This window comes from Musca domestica, unplaced genomic scaffold (genome assembly GCF_030504385.1).
Source record: "Musca domestica strain aabys unplaced genomic scaffold, Musca_domestica.polishedcontigs.V.1.1 15, whole genome shotgun sequence".
NCBI classification, from domain to species: Eukaryota; Metazoa; Arthropoda; class Insecta; order Diptera; family Muscidae; genus Musca; species Musca domestica.
In genome coordinates, this window is record NW_026712207.1 from 5111066 (window position 1) to 5137314 (window position 26249).

General features: G+C 35.0%; 3 protein-coding genes across 3 annotated transcripts; all 3 read right to left on the minus strand.

Annotated features, from left to right (window-relative positions):
• Nucleotides 1-1122: 1122 nt before the first annotated feature.
• Nucleotides 1123-1810, minus strand: LOC101888420 (larval cuticle protein 65Ag1). The gene is made up of 2 exons (XM_005181914.4): nt 1657-1810; nt 1123-1579 (listed from the first exon to the last, which is right to left on the minus strand). The coding sequence occupies exons 1-2, from the start codon at nt 1767-1769 to the stop codon at nt 1381-1383; spliced, it is 312 nt and encodes a 103-aa protein (XP_005181971.2). The 5' UTR covers nt 1770-1810; the 3' UTR covers nt 1123-1380.
• Nucleotides 1811-4530: 2720 nt separating this feature from the next.
• LOC131800449 (larval cuticle protein 65Ag1-like) lies at nt 4531-5236 on the minus strand. Its single transcript, XM_059119856.1, has 2 exons — nt 5061-5236; nt 4531-4953 (listed from the first exon to the last, which is right to left on the minus strand). The coding sequence occupies exons 1-2, from the start codon at nt 5171-5173 to the stop codon at nt 4764-4766; spliced, it is 303 nt and encodes a 100-aa protein (XP_058975839.1). The 5' UTR covers nt 5174-5236; the 3' UTR covers nt 4531-4763.
• Nucleotides 5237-18123: 12887 nt separating this feature from the next.
• LOC131801305 (endocuticle structural protein SgAbd-6-like) lies at nt 18124-18722 on the minus strand. The gene is made up of 2 exons (XM_059119855.1): nt 18493-18722; nt 18124-18428 (listed from the first exon to the last, which is right to left on the minus strand). Exons 1-2 carry the CDS (start codon nt 18624-18626, stop codon nt 18248-18250), a joined length of 315 nt encoding a protein of 104 aa, XP_058975838.1. The 5' UTR covers nt 18627-18722; the 3' UTR covers nt 18124-18247.
• Nucleotides 18723-26249: the final 7527 nt, after the last annotated feature.

Genomic DNA, 26249 nt, shown 5'->3' on the forward strand with positions numbered 1-26249 from the left:
GTTCAGATTTTTATATAGCTTTGATATTTAACTTCATTCGATTTTACGGTTATTGCTCACCATATATGTAATACCAGCCCAAATGGAATAGATTTTTCCACATTCAACCGAATTTTACCAGTTGGTGAAAATCGGACCAGTATATCTATTGCTCCAATATATATTTTTTAACATATATTGGAGCAATAGCCCGAGCCCGACTTTAGACCTTTCCCTGCCGGTTTCTTTGGATTTTTAATGTTATTTTTGATGCTATTTTTATACCCTCCACCATAGTATGGAGGGTATATTAAGTTTATCATTCCGTTTGTAACACCACGAAATATACATTTTAAACCCTAGACAAATAAATTCTTGATCAGCATAAAATTTTATGTCGATTAAGCAATGTCCGTCCGTCTGTGGAAATCACTCTAGCTTCCGAACGAAGTGAAGTAGGTTTACAAAAGCAATATTATTCGCCGGAAATGTTTTAAAGTTAATGTTTGAAGTTCGTAATGGATACTACAGCCCATTACAAAATATTGTCTGTGCAGGTCCACCTCTTCATATAGCCCTCATATAACGGTACCTCCCAATATTCGGTATTTTGACGATTTTAGGTACAATATTCTTCGAAATTGTTTAAAATGTCGTATTTGAAGTTCCTAATGAATTTTGGCCAATGACAAAAGTTGCCTATACAGATCCAAGTCCTTGCATAGATCCCATTATAACGGCTATATTCGGTATTTTTTAATATTTTAACAGAATTTTTAATGGATTTTATTTTTTTTTTTTTAATTTCTAAATTTGTTCCAAATATTGGAGAGATGTTCCACTCCGGCAATAATTGTGGATTTTTATTTTAATTTATTTACTTATATATATATTTTTTGGTACTTATGCGACTTGAAAAAAATCAGGACCATTTAAAGGTTTTTTTTTCGAAACTTAAACTATGGACAAATTTCTTGAAAATTTCTTATAGAGGTCGTGGGCTTTTAAGAAGGTGTTTCAGAATTTGAAAAATTACCAGTTTCAGAAAAGTAGATGCCTAATTCAAAACTTTCCACCCTTTAGGTTCGCATTTAACCTCAGAGGTTTTTTTTTTTGTATTTTTTTCTCACAATAAAACTCAACTTGTTTGTAATTAAAAAAATTATATATTTTTTTTAATTTCGATTTTTTTTCCTTTTTTGACTTATCCTATTTTGGTCAAATAACAACTTTGATAATAATTCTCCACTACGGTTGACAAATATTGCCAACTATAGAGAGCAATTTATAACATTTTACAAAGGGTTTGTGGGTTGGGTAGGGGAAATTTGAGGAGGGGAAAGGAGTTTGGGAGTGAAGGATAAAGGATTAGGGGTTAGATTTCAGGAACAAATCAACAACTTAAGCTTCAGGGGCAACGGGCAAATGGGCACCTTGGGGTTGGAAACCGTTTTCATCGGCAACATAGTTGACGGTGTAGGTTTGGCCATCATCAGCAACGAAAGAGAAAGAGCCCTTGACGGAGATAGCTTCATCTTCAGAGCCGACATTCTTCAATTGACCTTGAGCTTCAGCTTCTTGACCATCGCTGGTGGCATAACTGTAATAAGAAGGAATTTGAAAGAAACGTTAAATTAAGCCATTATTTGGGCGGGGGTAGTAGTTCAAAATACTTACGCATATTGGAAGGATTCGGGACCAACATCAGATTCGCTCTTCAAAATTTCAACTTCGGCGGGAGCGGCCAAAGCCAAGGCGAAGAGGGCAACAAAAACAATGATGAATTTCATGTTGAAGTTTTTTTTCGGCTTGTTCTACGTCGTTGACTAGAAGAGTTAATGCGGCTGAATGATGTCGAACTCTGATCTTTAGTTATTATTTATAGCATTTTTTTTGTTTCCACAAATTTTTTTATAGATCCATTTGCATAATTCTTCTATTTTGGATTGTTAAAATTTGATCTTGAATTTTAATGCCCTACAATGAGGGCGACTATGTAAAGAATTCACAAAAGAAGCTGGCCGTCAACGATAACAACCACTCTATGACGACAATTCAAATTAAGCTATTTTGTGAATAAATCTACATCGAACGATTGTTTTGGTCGACAGTATGGCCTGAAATAGTTGCGTGCAAAAAAACTGATATCAAAGAGGAAGAAGGCTAATCTAGTATTTTTATTGAAATGTGGCTAAAAGCCCCCAAAAACACAGACGAGAAATAATAAATAAAACATTTTCATCAATATGGCCATAAAAGATGGTGGTTATGGCAGAATGTCGCCTAAGTCGACTTTTGACAAATTCGTACAAAAATGAAATGATGATATATGTAGAAATAAGTGAGGAAAGGTCAAAAGTCGGGTGGAGCAGACTATATGATACCCTACACCACTATGCGTATTAAGTAGACCTCCCGTATTTTTATATCCTACACCACAAGGTGGTCAGGGTATTATGTCTTTGTACATTTGTTTGTAACAGGCAAAAGGAAACGAGATAGACCCTTAGTTCCTTTTGATGATCTGCATAGAATCACATTCTGAGTCGATTTATGCATGTCCGTCCGTCCGTCTGTCCATGTATTTTTGAGAACAAAGTACAGTACGCATTTATTGCCCTATCCAGATGAAATTTTGCACAAATCATTTGTTTGGCCCAAGGACGAACCCTATTATCAGTCAAAGTTTAGATATAACTCTCATATATCTTCGTCCGATTTGATTTTTATTGTGCACCAAACGTCTAATATCAGTCCGAATAGTATGGAATTTTGCACGTACGATCAGATTGGACCTGAAAATAAGTATGCCAAATTTGATCGAAATCGGTTCAGATATAGCTATAGCTCCCATATATATTGTTCATCCGATTTTTTATTTTTGTACTCCGCAGCCGTAATATGCACTCTGTAACAACAATATTTGGGGAAATATAACAAATACAGCACAGAAATACATTTGCTAAATTTTATCGAGATCGGTTCAGATTTGGATATAGCTCCCATGTATAACTTCGTCCGATTTACCTTTTATTGTACACCAAATGTCTAATATTTGTCCAAATAGGATGAAATTTGGCACCTACGACCAAATTGAATCTAGAAGCTAGTATGCCAAATTTGGTTCTGATCGGTTCAGATATAGCTATAGCTCCCATATATACTGTTCATCCGATTTGTTATATTTGTTACCCACAGCCGCAATATGCACTCCGTAACAACGATATTCAAGCAATATATTAAATACAGCTCAGAAATATATTTTCCAAATTGTATCGAGATCGGTTCAGATTTGGATATAGCTCCCAAATTTACATCTTTATCTGATTTCAAATTAATTTTGCAACAAATGGGCAATACAAGTCCGAATTTAAAACATACAAATGCTTCGGCATATTTAGTCCATTGAACTTTAAATTATAATTATAATCATAGCGTGTATGATTAAATTCTCCCAAAAAATCTTTTAATTGTTATGTGGAGCTCTACATAATTTTATGTATGGTGTAGGGTATCATAAAGTCGGCCCCGCCCGACTTTAGGACTTTCTTTACTGGTTTAATTAATTAAATAGGATAATGGTCCTTAATTACTTTCCTGGAAATCTAGAATTGTGACTCTTAATTTTTTGCACGAACTGCGCCAAAGTATTTCACAATTTTTCACGATTGGGCGGCATGCAATATTCGGACAAAAGTCACCATCTGTCGCCTTGCTTCATTCGGAGAAAATTCACGATTGGGCGCCATGTTATTTTCTTGTAAAATCTATGCGTCATAAGATATTTCTTCTTTAATTCAAAATTGTAAAATCCATGACTTTGCCATGTTATTTTCTAACAAAAATTCACATTTGGGCGCCACATTATTCCCTTTGAAAAGAAACGCAAAGGTAGTTTTTTTTTATAAAATCCACGATTGTGTGCTAAGGTATTATATCCTCAGCCATATGGCTATCATTTTATACGGCCAAAACGTGCCTCAGAGATTTTTTTAGACCCTAGGTCTCTTTGGACAAAATCCGTTTCAGAACATTTTTATGTTATATAATCTATTATGTTATAATCTTTGGGCCAAATGTGCTTAAAACCCCACGAGTGGGAGTCATCATTAATTTATTTATTAAAAATAAAAACTATGGTTATAGTCAAATTAGCTTCTTCTAAAAAATCACAAATGTTGTCTAAAATGTCTAAAGTATGCACGACTAGAACCCGAAATACCTGGGAGCAAAGCTATTAAAAAATCTACAATTAGAAACCAAAAACACAAAGATTAGCTATTAAAAAAATTTACGGTTATGGCTTTATCATTCTCTATGTGTGTTTTAAGGTCCTGGTGGCATTTTACTACCTTTTTCGTAAAGTATAACAAATCATACACTTTATATTCAAGACGGTAAGTTTTGATATAAATCCGAATAATCCTTCAAGAAAAAAATCACATTGGAAGCTGTTCCGTCCACTTCTTTTGTTGGCAAAGACGATGTCATTCCAGTGTACCTGTGACCCAATTGTAAAATAGAAATATTTTTTTTTTGTTTTTTCTTCAGATTGTTTTCTATTTCATTTGTATTTTTGCTTTTTTTTCTTTTTGTTTTGTAACTTAGCCTATTTTGGTCAAATAACAACTTTGAGAATGCTTCCCAAAAGACTACTGGCAAATATTGTCAATAGCCGGGAGCAATTGGTAACAGAGAGGGTTGGGGGGTTGTGGATGGGATACGGTGCGGGAACGGGATAATAGGACTTTGGGATAATAACAATTTAAGTTGGTGACAACAACTTAAGCAACGGGCAAATGGGCACCTTGGGGTTGGAAACCGTTTTCATCGGCAACATAGTTGACGGTGTAGGTTTGGCCATCATCAGCAACGAAGGAGTAAGAGCCCTTGACAACAATAGCTTCATCTTCAGAGCCGACATTCTTCAATTGACCTTGAGCTTCAGCTTCTTGACCATCGCTGGTGGCGTAACTGTAATAGGGAAGAAATTGAAAAAAATGTTTAATTAAGTTATCCTTTTTATTATGGCTGGCAGGCATCAGAATGTCCACAGGAGTTTGCGACCTCTAGATACTTACGCATATTGGAAAGATTCGGGACCAACATCAGATTCGTTCTTCAAAACTTCAACTTCGGCGGGAGCGGCCAAGGCCAAGGCGAAGAGGGCAACGAAAACAATGATGAATTTCATGGTGATTTCTTTGACGGCTTGTTCTGTGTAGTTTACCACAAGAGTTGCTACAGTTGAATGATATCGAACTCTGATCTTTAGTTACAATTTATACTTCTCCTTCTCTCACTCGAACTTAAGAAAAATATTTTGCATACGTTTGTATGTCTGCTATTGATCTTGAATTGTTGTTGCCTCATGAAAATTTGGATATTTCAAAGAATTCACACAAAACAGCAAAAATCATGGCAAAGGAGAAGGAGGAGAAGGGGTGGAGGAGAAGCAGCAGCAGAAGATACAACAATAAATTATGCTACAACATACATAAATACAAATCAAGTTATCTCCAACATAGCCAAATAAAACCAGAATACTGCGCATCCGTAGTATGGCCAAAAAAGAAGATGCGTGCGAAAATAATAACAAAAAGAATCAGCTCAAACAGCGACTAAATGAAATATTAAAATTGGTGGCTACAAAAAAAAAAAAAACTGGCAAGAGTTTTATGCTGAGTGGATACCGGTTATATTGCACTCTACATCGCATCTATTGCACTTAACATATTTTCATAATTAAAAAAAATCAAGATTGGGCGCCAAATTATGTTTTTATAAAATATATTCACCATTGGGCGCCAAAATATTTTTCCAAAAATAAAGAAAAATTGATAGAGGTAATTCATTTATTCATATAAAAATTCCAATTTCTTTAAAAAAAAAAATCTGGATTATTGGCTTTGTTTATTTTGTTAAAAAAACACTCTAAGGACTTAGTACGAAATACGAACGAATCAAATCGTTAAAAATAATGTTTTTATACCCTCCACAGTATTAGTATAATATTTTGAACATATTAGTCTTTTGTCTGTAGACAGGTCAAGTTCGAAGATGGACTATATCGATCCACGATATCGTATAGACCCCATATAACGGTACCCCCCTGATAGTTCGTATTTTAATGATTTTAGCCACATTTTTCAATGGTATTGTCTGAAAATTCACACAAAGAGTTCTTTGTGTGTATTTTAGTATTGTCTTTATAGGTCCACGATATCGTATGGTCCCTATACAACCTTCCTCACCGATAATTGGTATTTTGATGATTTTAGCGACATTATTCTCTGGAACTGTTTCAAATTTTGTATTTGAAGTTCGTAATGGGTACTTCAGCCGATGACGAAAAATTGTGTATGCAGGTCAACGTTGTCGTATAGCCCCCTTGTATCGATAACTCCTGATATTCTGTATTTTGATTATCTTAGGGACATAATTCACCGGAACTGTCTCAAATTTCGTATTTGAATCTCGTAATGGGTAGTACAATCTATAAGGGAGAATCGTCTTTGTAGGTCCACGACTTCATATAGCCCATTCTGTATTTTTTATGATATTGGTGACATTATTCAACGGAATTGTTCCAAGTTTGATGATATTAGCGACATTTTTTACCGAAATTATTTCAAATTTCGTATTTAAAGTTCGTAAAGGGTATTACGTATTCGCAAAGCTCCTATATAACGGGGTTTCTTTGCATGATATTTTTCGATGTTATTTTTAAATTTTAAAGTTTTTTTTTTAAATGGCGGTGGGTGGCCGAACCGTTTTCGTTTTCAACGAAAATTGGATGCTAATTTTTTTTTTATTTCTTATTTGTACGCCAAATAAATATTGAAAAAACATGATTGGGCGCCAAGATATTTTCTTTCAATATCCACAATAAGTTTTTTCTAAAATCCATAATTGGGCACTTACAACATTTATAATTGGAAGCCTATGTATTTTCATTGATTGGGGGCTAAGTTTTTTTTATCACAAAAATCCAGAATAGGATACTAAGTTGTATTCTTTTATAATCCATTATTGGGCGTAAAATGATTTTCATATAAAATTCACGATTGGGCGCCATGTTATTTTTTTCTACAAAATTTTCAATTGGAAGCCAAAGCATTTTCAATAATTGGGGGCTAAGTTATTTAATCATTCAGAATTGAATTGCCGCCAAGTTATTTTGATTTTAAATCCATGATTCACTAGTGGAAGCCAATAAGTTTTCTGTTCTCTTGTAAAATTCACAAAAGGTGCGATTGGGCGTCAAGTTACTATCTCACAAAATTGACGCAATGTTATTTTTTTACAAAATTTGCAGTTGAAAATGTAATATATTTTCAATGATTTGGGGCTCAGTTACTTTATCAAAAAAGAAAAAAAAAACAGGATTGAACGGCAAGTTATAGTATTTCAAAATCCATTATTGGGCGCCATATAATCAATGATTGACGCCAAGTTATTTTTTTGCGAGATCCATGTTTGGGCTCCAAGTTGTTTCTAATAAAATTCACGAGGATAAGCCAATATATTTTTTTTATTATTTCTTATTTCCTTGTAAAATCCATGGATTGTCATCAATTTATTTTTCTTTAAAATCTATATGCTTCCAAAATTCATTTTTCATTTTCGGTATCTATGATTGGGCGCCATGTTTTTTTTTCTAACAAATTCCAATATTAAATTCGAAAATCCACGATTGGGTGCCAAATTATTCTCTTATAAAGTTCACTATTGGACCCCAAGTCATTACCTTGTGTACTTCATGATTGGGCGCCAATTTATTTATGCACAAAATTCAGGATTGGCCCCCAAGAGATTTTCTTGCAAAATACACGATTGGGCGCCATTTATTCCAACATTTTTTCAATGATTGGGGTCTAAGTTTCTTGCAATTCTGAATTCGATGCAAAGTTATTGGTCGCCATATTATTTTCATATAAAATCCACGATTGGGTGCCCTGTTATTACCTTACGATGTTGATGATTGGCCGCCATGTTTTTTTTTTTTTAACAAAATTCACGTATGAAAGCCAATATATTCTGCATTATAGGTTATTTTCTTTAAAAAGTGCCGACGGGGCGCAAAATTATATTCATGTAAAATTCACTATCTGGAAACTAAGTTATTAGCTTGTGAAATTCATGATTGGGCGCCAAACTATTTGTGCACAAAACTCAGGAACGACAGCCAAGTTATTTTCTGGTAAAAGCCACGGTTGGGCGCCATGTTATTTTCATACAGAAATGAACAACTCGAAGAAGAAGTATTTTCAATGGAATAATTCTTTAATAAAATCCACGATTAGGCGCCAAGTAAACCTTTTACAAAATTCACGATTGGGCGCCATTTCTATATCCTCAGCCATATGGCTAATTATACCCTCAGCCATAGTCTAAAGAGGGACTGCTATAATTTCTATGTTACGTCCGACAGCTGTTAAAATTATTCCAGTGACAGCTCATTATATTGTTTACAAGCGTACAAAAGCATTTTGGTAAGACTCTCCAGGAAAAAAGTTATTCGTGATGGAATTCAAGCGTGATAGTGTGATTTCTTTATATTTGGCTGGAAAACCACAAGTGGATATCGTTAGAGCACTCCAGCATTTAAATTTGAATAATTCTTTTGTGTCTCGTACCATCGCTCACTACGTGATACTGTTAGCGTAGCCCGACTTCAAGAAAGTGGACGGAAGAAAACAGCAACATCAGCAGAAATGGTTCGAAAAGTAAAGAAGCGACTTGATCGAAACCCACGTCGCAGAGGCCGAAAAATGGTTCGTGAGCTGAACATCTCGCAATATTCCATTCGGCAAATATTGAAAAATGAGCTCGGGGTAAAGCCATTGAAATTCCAGAAATGGCAAGAACTTACACCGCAACAGAAAGAAAATAGACTCAAAAGAGCTAAAGAGTTTCTTCGCTTGGCCGAAAGTGCTGAACTGCCAACTTCGGTTTTATCCGTCTCCGATGAGAAAATATTCGTTGTCCAGCAGTTTGTAAACAAACAAAATGATCTCATTTATTTGCCAAAGAGGTCAGCTGAAAGTGTGCACCTACGGGTGACCACCAGAACTCAAGCGCCAGCCATGGGGATAATGAGGGCCGCCATAACAGCCGATGGTCGCTCTCCGCTCATATTAATCGACCGTGGCATCAGAATAAATGCCGAATATTATCGCGAAAATATTCTGGAGGGTGTATTAAAGCCTTGGGCACGCAAACATTGTGACCGCAGACCTTGAACATTCCAACAGGACTCAACACCATCGCACTCAGCGCGCGCCACCCAAGAATGGTTACAAAATGAGGTTCCTCCCATAATTTCCAGATCACGATGGCCACCAAAATCTCCGGATACCAATCCGTTGGACTATTGTGTCTGAAGTATTTTGGAAGCAAGGTTGGCCCTAAAAAGTACCAAAGTGTCGATCACCTCAAGCAAGCGTTTCGCCGGGAATGGGCCAAAATACCGCAGAGCAACATTCGGGCAGCGTGTGACGGTTTCATTGGCCGTTTGAAGGCCATAATTCGTGCCAAATGTGGCCAATTCGAACAAATCTAAACTTATTCTAAAATTTGATGCTATTTCCGATTTTTTTCAATAAAATTTAAAAAAATATACAAATTATGGCGTTTGACTTTGTTGCAGTTTTTTTATCTCACCCTGTATATTATATTTATTTGGGTGTGATACGAAATGAACAGCCCATACCTTCGGAACCTACTCTATAAAAGGTCAACAATTTGATTTATCATTACAGAAGTCAAAATATATTCAAATAATCGAACTTTGTCTGAGGGTATACATCTATCGGCAGAACCGACTGATACTTTTTACCTTGTTTTTTTTTAATCCAGACTTGCCACGTAATCGTAAAAATCCACAATTTACCCCAATTTCTTTTTTTTTTTTCTAAAAATCTTCGAAAAATAAAGTAAATATTTTACTAGAATTCTTGGCATTCGAAATGAAGTTGCAAACCTACCCACGAACTTTGCACACCAGCTGTCACCGTGAAAAGCCCCCAAAACGTGTTCGCCAACATGGTTTACCATTACACACACATACACTCATATATATGGTCATACAACATACATTTTAATTCACGCGACTTCAACAGCAATTGGCTACAAATATCGTTTTTGGCAACTAGAGGTCATATTTTCCACTTCCAAAAAAAATGAAAAAGAGAGAGAAAAATACCAACAACAAACACCCAAAGGAGGAACAACAACATTTGTGAGTGAACACACCAATTAGGCCATCTTAAATGGATCTGGTGGCAAACTAAGAAAAAAAAAGAGTGCTCAGATAATAGTTGTCGCCCAGCGAGACCAGAAATCGAAATACATAACACACCATTATCGTCTAAACCGCATGATGATCACCACAGTTTTCCTAGAGGGGAGAATCGTACGATCTTAGTTTGGCTGATCATAAATTAATAACGCGTGTAGTCGAATGCGAAGACAGGTCAAACAACTTCCCTGTCACATCATTTACGGCCACATGAGATGAAATATTCCAAATGAATTAATGTTTCAAAAAGAAAAAAAAAAAAAGAAAAAACAACAACAAAAATATTAAAAATGTTCTATGTTTTAGCAGACTAGATTTTTTTCCGTAATAATCGAGGGGAATAAATTAAAAAAAAGAAATATTTAAATACTGTCATAAAACAAAACTCAACGGCTTAGCGACCAATGCTACTACATCTCAAAACATGGGCAGCATGCTTTTCGTTGTTTATATTAACGCCGGCAGCGTGACCTTCACTTTTGTCTTCTGTGTTTCGATTTTTTTTTTTGGCTTGTTGTTTTTGTTGTTATCAATCTTTCTGCAGAGAATATATCATGGTGGTATGGTTGTTTGTGGCACACAATTTGATATAAAATAGAATACGCTGGCAGCAAGAAAGGGGAATCCCCTAAGGGTCTAAGATCCATGTAAGATCACATAAATTATTTATATCAGAAGGGCTAATGGAAAGCCCTTCTATTAAAGGTCTTATGTCTATAAAAACCCTGTAGAAGATCTTCTATATGCAACAGACATGTTGGAGGTCTTTAGAATGGTATCTATTAAAGAACTTCGCTTAACTCTAGTTTAGTAAAAGAAAACCTCGATTTTTTTGAAATGTTTATCCAAAAGGAGGTATTTGCAACCTGACTCCGGAAAAGTATTTTTTCTTTAATGGGGGACGGTCCTGAGAGTCCAAGAGCCGAACCTACTATAAGTTTAATAGGTTCAGGACCAATATTGGTATCATACATATCCAACAAGTGATCAGGAGATGTATCAAAATTATGTTTTTTGTACGTAGATTTTTTTAAAAAAATTCGCAAGTCGAAAAGGACCCATTTTGGGACTCCACAAAATACATGCCAAATTATAGGTGGAACTAAGAGATTTCCGGAAAGCTACAATATGTCTTATTACTATTAATACTATTTTTTTATTTATTTTCTTTTTTTTGACTCCATAGATATGGATATTTGATGCCGAACGAGCCGATTGTGGATAGAATAAGTAAAAAAGATGTAAGTTCTGCCGGGTCGATCTTTGAATACCCTCCACCAATTGGAACGAATTAGGCAATTTTCAAAAAAATAAAATCCGTTAAAAATTCTGTTAAAATAATAAAAATACCGCATGTAGCCGTTATGTTAGGGTCTATACGACGACGTGGACCTTCATAGGCAACTTTTGTCATAAGTCATTAGAATATTAAAATTCGCAACTTAAAAAAAATTCGGTGACTAATGTCGCTAAAATCATCAAAATATCGAATATAAAACGTGGACCTGCACAGACAATTTTCTTTCTTAGGCTGAAGTATTCATAAAGACCTGTAAACACCAATTTGAAACAATTCCGGTGAATAATGTCGCTAAAATATTAAAAATACCGAATATCGGAGGTACCGCTATATGGGGGCTATACGAAGACGTGGACCTGCACAGACAATTTTCTGTCATAGGCTGTTGTGTCCATTTCGAACTTCAAATACCAAGTTTGAGACGAATTCGGTGAATAATATCGATAAAATCATTAAAATTCCGAATATCGGGAAGTACCGTTATATGAGGGCTCTACGAAGACGTGGACCTGCACTGACAATTTTCTGTCTTATGCTGTAGTATCCATTACGAACTTTAAATACCAAATTCGAAACAATTCCGCTGAATAATGTCGCTAAAATCATCAAAATACCGAATATCGGGAGGTACCGTTATATGGGGGCTATACGAAGACGTAGACCTACATGGCCCATTGTCAATACCAAAAGTGCTGCAGAAATAATACACATTTGAGTAAAATTTTATCAACCTACATCATTTCGTTCGGAAGCTAGAGTGATTTCAACAGACGGACAGATGGACGGACATCGCTAAATCGACATAGAATTTTATGCTGATCAAGAACATATATACTTTGTGGGGTCTAAAATGTATATATTTCGAGATATTACAAACGGAATGACAAACTTAATATACCCTCCATACTATGGTGGAGGGTATAATTAAAAAGTATCAGTCGGTTTTGTCGGCAGACAATTTTTGACTACCCTCAGACGATTTTGACTATTTAAAAATATTTTAACATCTGTTATGATTAAATTTTTGTTCCTCTATGGAGTAGGTTCGGAAGGAATGAACCAATGTTGACCATTTTGTATCGGACATAAATAAATATTATATAATATTGGGAGATGCCAGGCTTGGACTTTATTGGTTACTTCCTACACATTTAAATGAGATATGTGGTAGTTTTTAGAATATGTTAAAATGGGCGCGAGGTACGAGGTACAAAATTACAAGAAAATCGAACGGAGGTACCAGTGGGAGTGCACTGATATTGTCCATCTCCGAACTCGATTTAAGGTTGATAATAATATTACAAGTTTGGACCAAATCGGATAATCCCTTCGGAAGTTATGGCGCGCAGCAACCAGCCAGTCAGACGGACACACTGACATGACTAGGTCGACCCCAAATGTCCTGACATGGATTTGCTCCAAAGGGTCTAAAATCGTTGCTTCAATGAGTCACGTTTTGGTCATATCAAATGATATAGCGATATGGCTAAGGGCATATACCATTTAATACGGCCAAAACGTCTCCTAACTGTAGAATCCCTATTATGATATTTTTAAGGTCTTCTCTCCACACCCACCCGTTTAAGGTCTTCTGTCCTTAGGAGACCTGTTAAAGGTCTTCTGTCTACAGTCGAGTCTTCTGCCCATAAAAAAAGTAATTTTTTCCTAAAAAACCTGGTTATGATATTTTTAATTTCTGCTCTCCACAGAAAACTCGTTTGTCCTTAGGAGACCTGTTAAAGGTCTTCTGTTTTACAGTTGACCTTTTAAATGTCTTCTGTACATAAAATAACTGTTAAAGGTTCTCTGTCTATAGCAAATCTGTTAAAGGTCTCGTGGCTATAGAAGAACAGATAAAGGTCTTATGTCTATGGAAAACCTGTTAAAGGGGTTTCCTCCATAGAAAACCTCTAAGAGGTCTTCTGTCTATGGAAGTCCGGTTAAAAATCTTCTATCCATAGAAGACCTGTTGAAGTTCTTCTGCCCATAGAAGACCTGCTGTAGGATTTCTATCAATAGAATACCTGTTAAAGGTCTTCTGTCCAAAAAAGATGTGTACAAGATCTTCTGTCTATAGAAGACCTCTTAAAGGTCTTCTGTCCATAGAAGACCTCTTAAAGGTCTTTTGTCCATAAAAGATCTGTTAAAAGTTATCTTTGCCTAAAAGACCTGTTAATGACCTCTTAAAGGTCTGCTCTTCACAGAAACCCCATTTAAGGTCTTCTTTCCTTAGGAGACCTGTTAAAGGTCTTCTGTCCATAAAAGATCTGTTAAAAGTTATCTTTCCCTTAGCGACCTGATTAAGGTCTGCTCTCCACAGAAAACCCCGTATAGTCGACCTTTTAAATGTCTTCTTTCCAAAAAATAACTGTTAAAGGTTTTTTTTCCATAGAAGATCTGTTAAAGGTCTTCTGCCAATAAAAGACCTGTTGAAGGTCTTCTGTCTTCAGAAGATCTGTTAAAGTTCCTATGTCTCTAGAAGTCCTATTAAAGGTCTTCTGTCTATAGAAGCAACAGGAGACTTGTAGAATGTCTTGCTGGAGGTCGTGCAGACATCAAATCGTGATTGAAATATTTAAATATATTCTTCCTAGAAACACACAAATTATAAACATCAAAATTTATCCCTGGCCGATCTGATTTACATTTAAATTTTGAATTGAATTCTAACGTCATCGACGTATATCAGTTCCCATTTCAAAAACGTTCGAAATGCTGTTCACATTTTGCAATATTATTGCGTAGAATTTCAATAGATCAGATCAGATTTTTGTATTCAAGCATAACAACCAAAGAAATTTCTGATTTAATTTTCAAATCGAATTATATCACACTTTGTCTGTTAACCCCTCCCCCCTTCCCCTCTTCTAGAGAATCGAACGATCATGCAGTCATCACGTGATTGGTTTATTGACATTTCGAAAAATTCATGAATATTTAAGAAATCTATATAAATTATATAATACTACGACACTATGATACAAAAAGTATATTTCAAAAAAGAAAAAAAAAACCAACAACAACAACAAAAATTCTTGGAAGCCTTTTAAAATCTGAACTGAAGAGCGAACGATCTTGAAATAAAACGAGCGTTTAAACAAGTTTTAGTTTAGTTAATGCTGTTTTTGTTTTCATTGTTTGTCTCGGGGCAAAATATTTAAGTCTGGATTTGTTTTGCGTCGTTGAAGATTATCAAGTCTGGGTTGAGGGTTTGACTAAACTAACTGGCTGACTGATGGCCGATAGGTAGGTAGATAGCATGGTGATCCAATAATTATTTCATAAATGTAGGCGTTTTTTTGTTGGTTCTTTTCGTTTAGGCATATTTTGGTTCTAATGTAATCGTCTGATTAGATCAAAAGTTAAGCTCGAAGTGTCTGAGAACAAAACCGCAGGAAAAGTTCTTTGATCCCGCATTTGCTTTTAAAATGGAAAGCATTTTGGTAGCTGGAATAATTTTGCAAACTAATCGAAACGGATTTGTTTTTTGAATGAATGGCCCATAAATAACTTTAGCATAATTTCCAACATGCTTGAGCATTAAATAACATTGACCCGGTACCGCAGTGACCGATGACGTAATTTGAACCATAAATATAGGCTTGACATTTATTTTGGTCTTGTGGTTTTAATGGCCTCATGGATACCGGGCAGTGCAGAAATGCATACTGAAAACATTTGAAGGGATGTGTGTGGGTATCCAACTAAAAAAAAATATTATTATACCCTCCACTATAGTATGAAGGGTATATTAAGTTTGTCATTCCGTTTGTAACACCTCCAAATATACATTTTAGACCCCACAAAGTATATATATTCTTGATCAGCATAAGATTCCATGTCGGTTTATCAAATTCCGTCCGTCTGTCTGTCTGTGGAAATCACTCAAGCTTCCGAACGAAACGAAGTAGATTGATAAAATTTTACTCAAATGTGTATTATGTCTGGAGGACTTTTGGTATTGAAAATGGGCCATGTAGGTCCACGTCTTCGTATAGCCCCCATATAACGGTACCTCCCGATATTCGGTATTTTTGACAATTTTAACGACATTATTCAGCGGAATTGTTTCAAATTTGGTATTTGAAATTCGTAATAGATACTACGGCTTAAGACAGAAAATATGCCATTAAGGTCCACGTCTTCGTATAGCCCCCATACAACGGTACCTCCCGATATTCGGTATTTTGACGATTTTAGTGATATTATTCACCGGAATTGTTTCAAATTTGGTATTTGAAGTTCGTAATGGATACTACAGCCTATGACAAAAAATTGTCTGTGCGGGTCCACGTTTTCGTATAGCCCCCATATAACGGTACCTATATGCGGTATTTTGATGATTTTAGCGATATTATTCACCGGAAATGTTTCTAATTTGGTATTTGAAGTTCGTAATGGATACTACAGCCTAAGACAGAAAATTGTCTGTGCAGGTCCACGTCTTTCTGTAGCCCCCAAACAATGGTACCTCCCGATATTCGGTATTTTAATGATTCAGCATCATTATTCGCTGGAGTAGTATTTAGAGTTCATAATGGGAACTATAGTCTGTGACAGAAAATTGTCTATGCAGGTCCAGTGCCAGTTCCATATATCAGTACCTCCCTATATTCGGTATTTGACGATTTTAGGCACAATACTTACCTAAATTGTTTGGGATGTCGTAATTGAAGTTCGTAATGGATGCTACAGCCTGTGACAGGGCATTGTTTATGCAGGTCCAGGTCTTCGTATAGCTCCGATATATCGGTACCTCCCTATATTCAGTATTTTGATGATTTTAGCTACATTATAAATAGATTTTTTTCAAGTTTCGCATTTGAATATTATAATAGCTTATGACAAACAATGCTTATGTAGGTCCACGACGTATAGACCCCAATATTACGGCTATATTCGGTATTTTTAAGATTTTAACAGAATTTTTAACGGATTCTATTTTTTTGAAAATTTTCAAATTCGTTCCAAATGGTGAAGAGTTCCAAATGGCTCGGCCTGGCCGTAAAAGAATAGGACTGAACTCCTCAAATTTGATTTTGAAGTCCCTGTTGGTATCTTTGATTGGGATATATAGGAGATTTTGGAATGGGTATTAAAGTAGTACGAAGAGTACTAAATAGTACTTAATTTGATATCCGCTGAAGGAATAAAGCTGGAATCCCGAAATTTGATATTAAGGTCTCTGTTGGTACCAGGAATAGAGGAAATATGTACTGTAATTTTACAAAAATTACTGAGTGGTACTAAATTGGTTATTGGGTGAAGGGATAAGGCTAAAATCCTGAAATTTGATACGCATATCACTGTTGTTGTCTGGGGTTAAGGTATGGATATGGTTTTTGAAATGCGTACTACAACTGCAGGAAAAGTACTAAATAGTACTAAAATTGGTATTCCGTAAAGGCATAGAGCTGAAATTCAGAAATTTGATATTGAGGTCTTTTTTGTTATCTGGAATTGAACTAGAGCTGAAATCCTGAAATTTGATATTGTTGTTGGTATCTAGAATTTAGATATGGAGGTAGATTTGGAATTATGTACTATAATTGTACGAAAAATACTAAATTTGGTACTAGTTGAAGGAATAGAGCTGAAATACTGAAATTTAATATGGATGTATCTGTTAGTATCTGTGATTAAAATATGGAGGAAGTTTTGGAAATTTCTTCTATAATTGTACGAAAAGTGCTAAATAGTACTAAATTCGGTATTGGATGAGGGGATAGGGATGCAATCCTGAAATTGGATATTGAGGTCTTTCTTGGTATCTGGAATTGAGATATGGAAGCTAGTTTAGAAATGTGTACCATAATTGTACGAACATTACGAAATAGTACGAAATTTGCTATTGGGTGAATGGATTGAGCTGAAATCCTTAAATTTGATATTGATGTTTCTCTTGGTATATACGCTTGAGATATGGAGATGGTTGTGAAAATGTGTACAATAATTGTACGAAAAGTACTAAATAGTACTAAATTTGGTATTTGTTGAAGGAATATAGCTGGAATCCCGAAATTCTGTCAATATCTGGAATTGAGATATGGAGATGGGTTTGGAAATGTGTACTATATTAGTACGAAAAGTACTAGGTGTAATTCCAAAATTTTTATAGCTTTCACTGTAGGTGTCTTTAGTTCGGGGAAAGATCTGGTTTTTTTTTTTGATATGCGTATAATAATTGTATTATATGGTATTGGCAATGGGGAAAATTGGCGTGCTGAAATCCTGAAATTCAATGTTGCGGTTTCTGTTGGTATCTGGGTTTAAGAAATGGAGGTGGTTTTGGAAATGCGTCCTATATTAGTACGAAAAGTACTAGCTGGCACTAAATTGGTAATTGGGTGAAAGGATAGAACTGGAATTCCGAAATTTGATATAGATGCCACTATTGGTAGCTGTGATTGAGATGTGGAGCTGGTTTTAGAGATCCACGAAATGTAGGAAATATTTATGGTGGACTTTTCGCTGATGAAGTAGCGGCTACTTGCTAGGTTCATATATTTTTGTAAAGAAAAACAAAAACAAATTAGGTAAATATTTGCAAAAAATTTATTTAAAAATGAAAAACAAGAATTATTCTCAATATTCGGCTATAACAATAACATTTAAACAAAAAACTGCTAGTAAAAATTCTCTGAACTCTTCTAACAACATCTTGCTTAGGCAACTTGTTTGAAGGTTGGATGATAACCAAATTCATCGGCCACAAAAGAAATTTCGTATTTTTTGCCATCAGGAGCTGTCCAGCTGGTTGAGCCATGCATGACAATGGCCGAACCATCTTCGGTGGTTTTCAATTCGCCGGCTTCCTGGCGTGAAATGCCATTGCTGGTGTCGTAGCTGTAGCAAGGATAACGAATAAAATTATTATCCTTTAAAGGTATTTTAGATTTTGAAAACTTACGCAAAATTATATTTATCCACGCCGTTGTTGTCGACTTCCTGTCTCAAAATTTGGGCATCATGTTCATCGGCCTGTTGGGGAGCAGCCACGGCAACAGCAATCACACAGAACAACAAGACAATTGAGAATTTCATTTTGAATTGAAGATTTTTAAATTTTATTTAATTGAATCTTTTTTTGAAGATGTTGCTATTACAAGTCGTTTACACTTGACTGATACCGTACTCCACGACACCCTCTCAATTTATACCAAAAAACGAAAGTAATCTTAAAAAATAAATACTTTTTTTATTTTTGTTTATTTTTATTTTAGCTGGTAATATTAAATATGTCCTCGTATCATTAAAATCTTTACCTTTAATAAAAATTAATATCATTTTTTATAAAAAAAAAAAAAAACAAACACCAAGTAAACAACAACAAAGCCACGAGTACACATCTTCAATGATCGGCAAATTTATTACCAACCTCGCTGGGTACAATCAATGCAAGATAGCCGCAATCACCTTTAGTTGACATAAACGGCCAATGACTCCTCCCGTGTAATCCATTCAACCTGCATTGGATACAGTGTGTCATATATGTGAGTGTGTGTGTGAGAGTTGCGTATGTGGTGTTTGTTAAACTCTTTAAAAAATGTGTGTTATCTTCTTTTTTGCAATTAGCTAATTTTAATTAGAATTTAAGACACATATTGTCTTTTTTGTTGTACCCTACATTACGAGACTCCATTTTTGTGGCTTGCACTTGGGTATGGCATAAATGACAAGTAATTTTTCTTACGCGGAAGATTTTTAGGTCTCATAATCTTGAAAATGAAAAGAAAAGATTGAATCTCCCAACAAATACCATATTTAGGGTTGGTAAACATTAACTTTTTTCTGACATTATTGAAGAATTACAAACGGTAACCCTATTGGACTATGGAAGTAGAGCATAAATAGTACGCATATCCAAAACAATCTTTATTACTCCATACTAGACATCAAAAGGGACTCAAAATTAGTACCATTTAGAATTTTTGAAAAAAATATGGTACGAAAAACCACCAAAAGATACCAACAGAGGCCTCAATATCAAATTTCAGGATCAATTCCCTATCACTTCCCCCTATAGCAAATTTAGTACTATTTGGCACTTTTCGTACATTAATAGTACACATTTTCAAAACCACCTCCATATCTCACTCCCAGATACCAACAGGGATCTCAATATCGAATTTCGGGATTCCAGCTCTATCCCTTAACCCAAAACAAAATTTAGTACAATTTAGTACATTTCTCGCAAATATTGGACGCATTTCCATTGACACCAACAGAGACCTCAATATAAGATATCATGATTCCAGTCCTATTCCTTAAACCTATACTGAATTTAAAGTACACACTTCCAAAACCACTTCAGCTCTATCCCAATTTTGTACCATTTGGTACATTTCGTACCTTTTACATTATATGAAGCATTTCCAAAACCATCTCCATAGACACCAAGAGAAAACTCAATATTAAATTTCGGGATATTCCCCAATACTCAATAAAGTACAAATTAGTACTTTTCGTACAGTTATAGTACACAATTCCAAAACCACCTCCATATCTCACTCCCAGATACCAACTGGGACCTCAATATAAGATATCAGCATTCCAGTCCTATTCCTTCACCCAACACCGAATTTAGTACCATTTGGTACTTTTTGTACAAATATAAGACGCATTTCAGAAACCACCTCCATAGATACCAACAGAGAGCTCAATGTCAAATTTCTGGATATCCCTTTCCCCAATACCCAATAAAGTACAATTTAGTACTTTTCGTACAATTATAGTACACAATTCCAAAACCAGATACAAACAGAAACCGCAATATTAAATTTCAGGATTTCAGCTCAATCCCTTCACCCAAAGACCAAATTTCTAAGACCACTTTCATTGACACCAAAAGAGACCTCGATATAAGATATCGGCATTCCAGCTCTATCCCTTTACCCAATACCCAAGTTATTACCATTTAGTATTTTTAGCACAAATATAGAACGCAGTTCAAAAATCATCTCCATAGACACCAACAATATAGAATTTCGAGATTTCAGACCTATCCCTTCACCAAATATGATACTATTTAGTACTTTTCGAATAATTTAAGTACACACTTCTAAAACCATCTCTGCTCTATCTTTCCACCCAATACCAAATTTGGGACCATTTCGTACTGTTAGGACGCATTCCTAAAATCATCATAGAGACCTCAGTATCAAATTTCTGGATTCCAGGTATGTCCCTTTACCTAATACCCAATAAAGTACAATTTAGTACTTTTCATACAATTATAGAGCATATTTCCAAAACCCCCTCCATATTTTAATCTCAGATACCAACAGAGACCTAAACATCAAATTTAAGAATTCCAGCTCTATCCCTTCACCAAATACCAAATTTCAGACCATTTAGTACTTTTTGTACAAATATAGGACGCATTCCCAAAAAAAACATTTCCATAGATACCTCAATATCAAATTTCTGTATTTTGGGTACAAATGTAGGACACATTTCCAAAACTACCTCTACAGACACCAACAGAGATCTCAGTATCAATATTCTAGCCTTTTTTCTTTACTCAATACTTAATATAATACTATTTCGTACTTTCGTACAATTATAGCACACGCTTCCTAAACCACATTCATATCTCACTCCTAGAATCCATCATTGACCTCAATAACAAATTTCGGATTTTCCAACCCTATCCCCTTACCCAATACTAAATTTAGTGCTGTTTGATACTTTTCGTACAGTTATAATACACATTTCTAAAACCACCTCCATATCTCAACTACAGATACCAACAGAACCTCAATATCCAATTTGAGGATTCTAGCTCTATCCATTCAGTCAATACCAAATTTAGTACCATTTAGTACTTTTTGTGCAAATGTAGAACGCATATCCACAACCACCGCCAAATCTCAAACACAAATACCATCAGTGATCTAAATATCAAATTTCAAAATTTTATCTCTGTTCCTCCACCCAATACCAAATTTTGTACTATTGAGTACTATTGGAACTATTACAGTACACATTTCCAAAACCACCGCCAAATCTCAAACACAAACACCTACAGTGACCTTTATCTCAAATTTCAGGATTTCGCCTTTATTCTTTTACCCAAAAATATATTTCGTACCATTTAGAACTTTTAGTACAATTATGTTACACATTTTCGAAACCGCCTCCAGGTCACAAAGGACTTGCGGCTCATAATACTAAATTTCAAATTTCAATCACCATCTGTTCACCCAATACCAATTTGTACCAAATATAGTACTTTTAGTATTTTTCGTGCACTTGTGGTACGAATTTCCAAAAATCACCACTTAACATCAACTCCATTTTCGAAGAATTGATTTTCATTCCAAATGTAAAAATTGTACCACTATCCGTTCACATCCGTTCCAAATGATATCAAATATAGTACATTTTAGTACTTCTGGTGCACGTATTTTTGGAATTTCATCAAATACTCTTTCACTCCAAACTTTCAGATTTCCAACTTCATTCCTTCCCCCAGATACTAAAGTTAATACTATTTAGTACTCTTCGAACTTTTGTTGGTACATATTTCCAAATCCCCAATCCTAATAAATTTCAAGACTTCCAACTTAATGTCTTAATCAAGTATCAAATGTTGGTACCATGTAGTACTTTTTTGTACTCAGTTCCAAAACCACTTACAAATCTCAACCCTTCACACTAACAGTTTCCTAATGCCAAACCCTAGCCACCAAATTCGATCCCAATTCGGACATTTTGAATTTCCAGATCAATCCTACTATCCAAACTTAAATGATATACTAACTGTCAATATTCTACCTGTATCCGTTAACAAAACCCCGAAAGGCACGAAATTTAGTTCTTTTTAGTACTTTTAGTACACTTTGAGTCCGAATTTCCAAAAAACCTAGCCTTATCTCACCCCTTTCCACCAACATTGACCCACATGTGAAAAACTTCAAAATTCAAGCTTCAGCCGCTTTGCCCGCTTATACCCTAAGCAATATGGTTGCAGACGGTATATATATAATTTCATATGACCAAACGTGTCTCATCGAAATATCAACCTTAGACCCTAGGCCTCTTTGGACCAAATCCGTTTCAGAATATTTGGAGTCGATCTTGTGATGTCTGGTCGCCTGTCTGTCTGTCTGGTTGGTGCTCACGTTAACTCTCGAAAGGTGTATCATATTTGCTCCAAACTTGGTACATAGTAATATTATTGTAAATCATATATCGTGTTCGGATATGGACAAAATCGGTTCACTCCTTCTGGTACCTCCCCCATAAAAGGTCAAATTTTTGAAAGAACATAATTTACCTCATTGGAAGAAAAAAAATCATTCGAATTTCTGTAAATCCCAATATTTGCATTGTCAGGTGCGAAAATATACGATATCGGCCCACTCAATGTAGTACTTACCCCACAAATGGTTAACATTTGGAAAAATTATAAGTCTTATAAAATTGAAATTGAAAATTGAGTCGGATTGTCTTCAAATTTCAACTCAATATTTTCATTAACACAAGATCTGAGGTTAAGATGGGATATATCGATCCACTCCTTCTGGTAACTTCCCAAGAATTGGTCAACATTTTTAATTGCCATGAAGATCGTAGTACGCAAAATGAGCATCCTAATCTGTTCAAACTCGGCATATCGCAATATTTCTATTAGCACAAGATCTGTTGTGAAGAGGGGAGTGTTTGTTTGTTTGTAATTTATGGACTCGAAAACGGCTGAACAGATTTTCCTCAAAATTTCCAAGTAACATAGGCTATATACATTTTGAAATTCCACTTGGAACTTGAGATATAGCACCAGAAACGGAGGTACCTCCCAAAAATTAAGATTTTATATGCTCATATCTATTGATCGATTACAGATACAGTCTCCAAATTTGGAGTGCGTAACGGAATTCGAAACAAAAAAAAAAAAATTGCCAAATTATATTGAAATCGGTTCAGATTTGGATTTAGCTGTCATATATATTTTCGGCCGATTTTACATATTTATTTGATGCACAAAACACGATGCGTATGTCCGATTCTAATGAAATTCGGCAAGAGTGACTAAATTTGGTGCAAAAATAAATTTGAAAAATTATATTGAAATAGGTTGAGTTTTGGGTATAGCTCCTATATATATTTCGGCCGATTTCATATATGTTATGCTCCAAACACAATATATATATAAACGTTTCCAATGAAATTCAGAATGTGTGACGGAATTTGGTTACAGCGAAAATTTGATAAATTTATTGGAAATCGGTTAAGATTTGGATATAGCCCCCATATATATATATATATTAACGGCCGATTTCACTAATTTGACGCACCAATTTCAATGAAATATGGTGACGGAATTTGGTGTAAAAGTAAATTTTGTAAAAAAAAGTGAGGTGGAATATATCGGCTCCTCCTTTTGATAACTCCCTCACAAGGGTTACAATTATTCGTAAAAATTGTTAATAAAAAATGTACTCTTATGGGGTAGATACCAGAATTTACCCCCTTGTAGAGTTCAATTAATTCGTCTTAATAGGCGTTGCCTATTTTACATTTACCCCTCGCCCAAAAACAATAAATCCCGCTATAAAATCGTCATGATTTATGCCTTATCTCGTTAGTGGTGAAATGTAATTTTTTAGACCCCTTTTTTGTTGTTGCTGTGTGTGTGTCAAATTAGCGTTGACATAACATTGATTAAAGACAAATTTCGGTTGCGCATGCGTCACGCCCGTTTGTTGTTAAATCAAATATTTGTTTTCTTGTTTCTTCAAAAACACAACACAAAAATACATTTTATTTTTAGTAACAATAACAAATATTTCAATGTCCATATATTTTTTTTAATTATTTTTTTAATTTTTTTTATATATGAAGGTGGTCTATGTAAATTTTTTAGGGATGAGCCATTTTATTAGCTATCGCCGACTCATGGGGATCACTTTTTGTTGCTGAGAGTCAATTTGTACATAGCGGCTGATAAAAAAGGTTCCCTTTGGAATTCATACCATTTTTTTGATTGACGTGGGATTCTAGCTTTTTGTAAGGCCCCCTAAAAAGATACGAGTGTTTTGTTCAATTAACAAATTAATTTTAAGTAAAGTAGCTAATAAACCAATCTGTTTGCCATTTAAGAATCGCACTTCAACAAGCACTCCAGAACATTATTATTTATTAATAATAATAACAATAACAAAAACAAGTCAAAACGATGAATATCAAGTACCTGGCCAGAGATTTTGTGTTGATGACCTTACAAGGTGTATAATCGTCGATTATGTGGATATGGGCAACAAAAGTATGATGGCGTACCAAGGCTTATTTTGTATACTCATAGTGCTGTTGTGTATTCTTGAGCTATCAATTTTTTACAAATTAACTGAAGAAGAAGTCTGCTGCTACTAGAATACGCATAGGATTTTGGCCACTTACGAGATTATCGCTTAAGTTCGTTTATTTGAAACAGTCAAAAGCACTTTAACTAAATAAGACATTTAACAAAAAGTAAAATTCATAAAATTAAACAAATAAAAATGCAATCGTTTCGGCCGGACCGAACTTTGAATACCCTCTACCCTTTGGAACGAATTTGGAAATTTTCAAAAAATAAAATCCTTAAAAAATTCTGTTAAAATTTTAAAAATACCGTTATATTGGTGTCTATACGACGTGGACCAACAGAGGCATTGTTTGTCATAAGACATTACCATATTCAAATTCGAAACTTGAAATAAACGGTGAATAATATAGTTCAAATCATCAAAATATCGTTTATAGGGAGGTACCGTTATATCGGAGCTGTGCGAAGACCTGTAGCAGCATAGACAATTTTCTTCCACAGGCTGTAACATCCATTACGAACGTCAAATACGACATCTCAAATAATTTTGGTGGGTATTGAAACTAAAATCGTCCAAATACCGAATATAGGGAGGTACTGATATATGGGGGCTATACGAAGACCTGGACCTGCATAGACAATTTTCTGTTACAGACTGTTGTTCCCATTACAAACTCTAAATACGTAATTTGAAACAATTCCTGTGAAAAATGGCGCTAATATCATCAAAATACCGAATATTGGGAAGTACCGTTATATGGGGGCTATACGATGACGTGGACCTGCCCAGATAATTTTCTGTCACAGGCTGTAGTATCCATTTCGAACGTCAAATATTAAAGTTGAAACCATTCCGGCGATTAATGTCGCTAAATTCATCAAAATACCGAATATCGGGAGGTACCGTTATATGTGGGCAATATAAAAACGTGGCCCATTTACAAACTTAACCTGCCTACTGGAAAAATAAACACGTGTGAAAAATTTTAGCCTTCTATCTCAATTTGTTCAAAAGACAGCGTGATTACAACAGATAGACGAACAGACGGACATGGCTAAATCGACTTAGAATTTTACGCTTATCAAGAATATATATACTTTGTTGGGTCTGACATGAGTATTTCGAGGAGTTCCAAACGGAATGACGATACTTTGTGGGGCCTAAAATGTATATTTCGAATTCTTAAGTTTAATTTGGAAAAAGGACCAGTTATTACCGAAGACATGAAAATAGTATTAAAATGTAAGGATTCAAAAGGGGCCTGAAACTGAAATATTAAAAAAATGAAGAGGGGGTACTTGCCCCTCTACTATTACTTCACATTGCTACTCTGCAATATGAACTTTCAAAAATATGA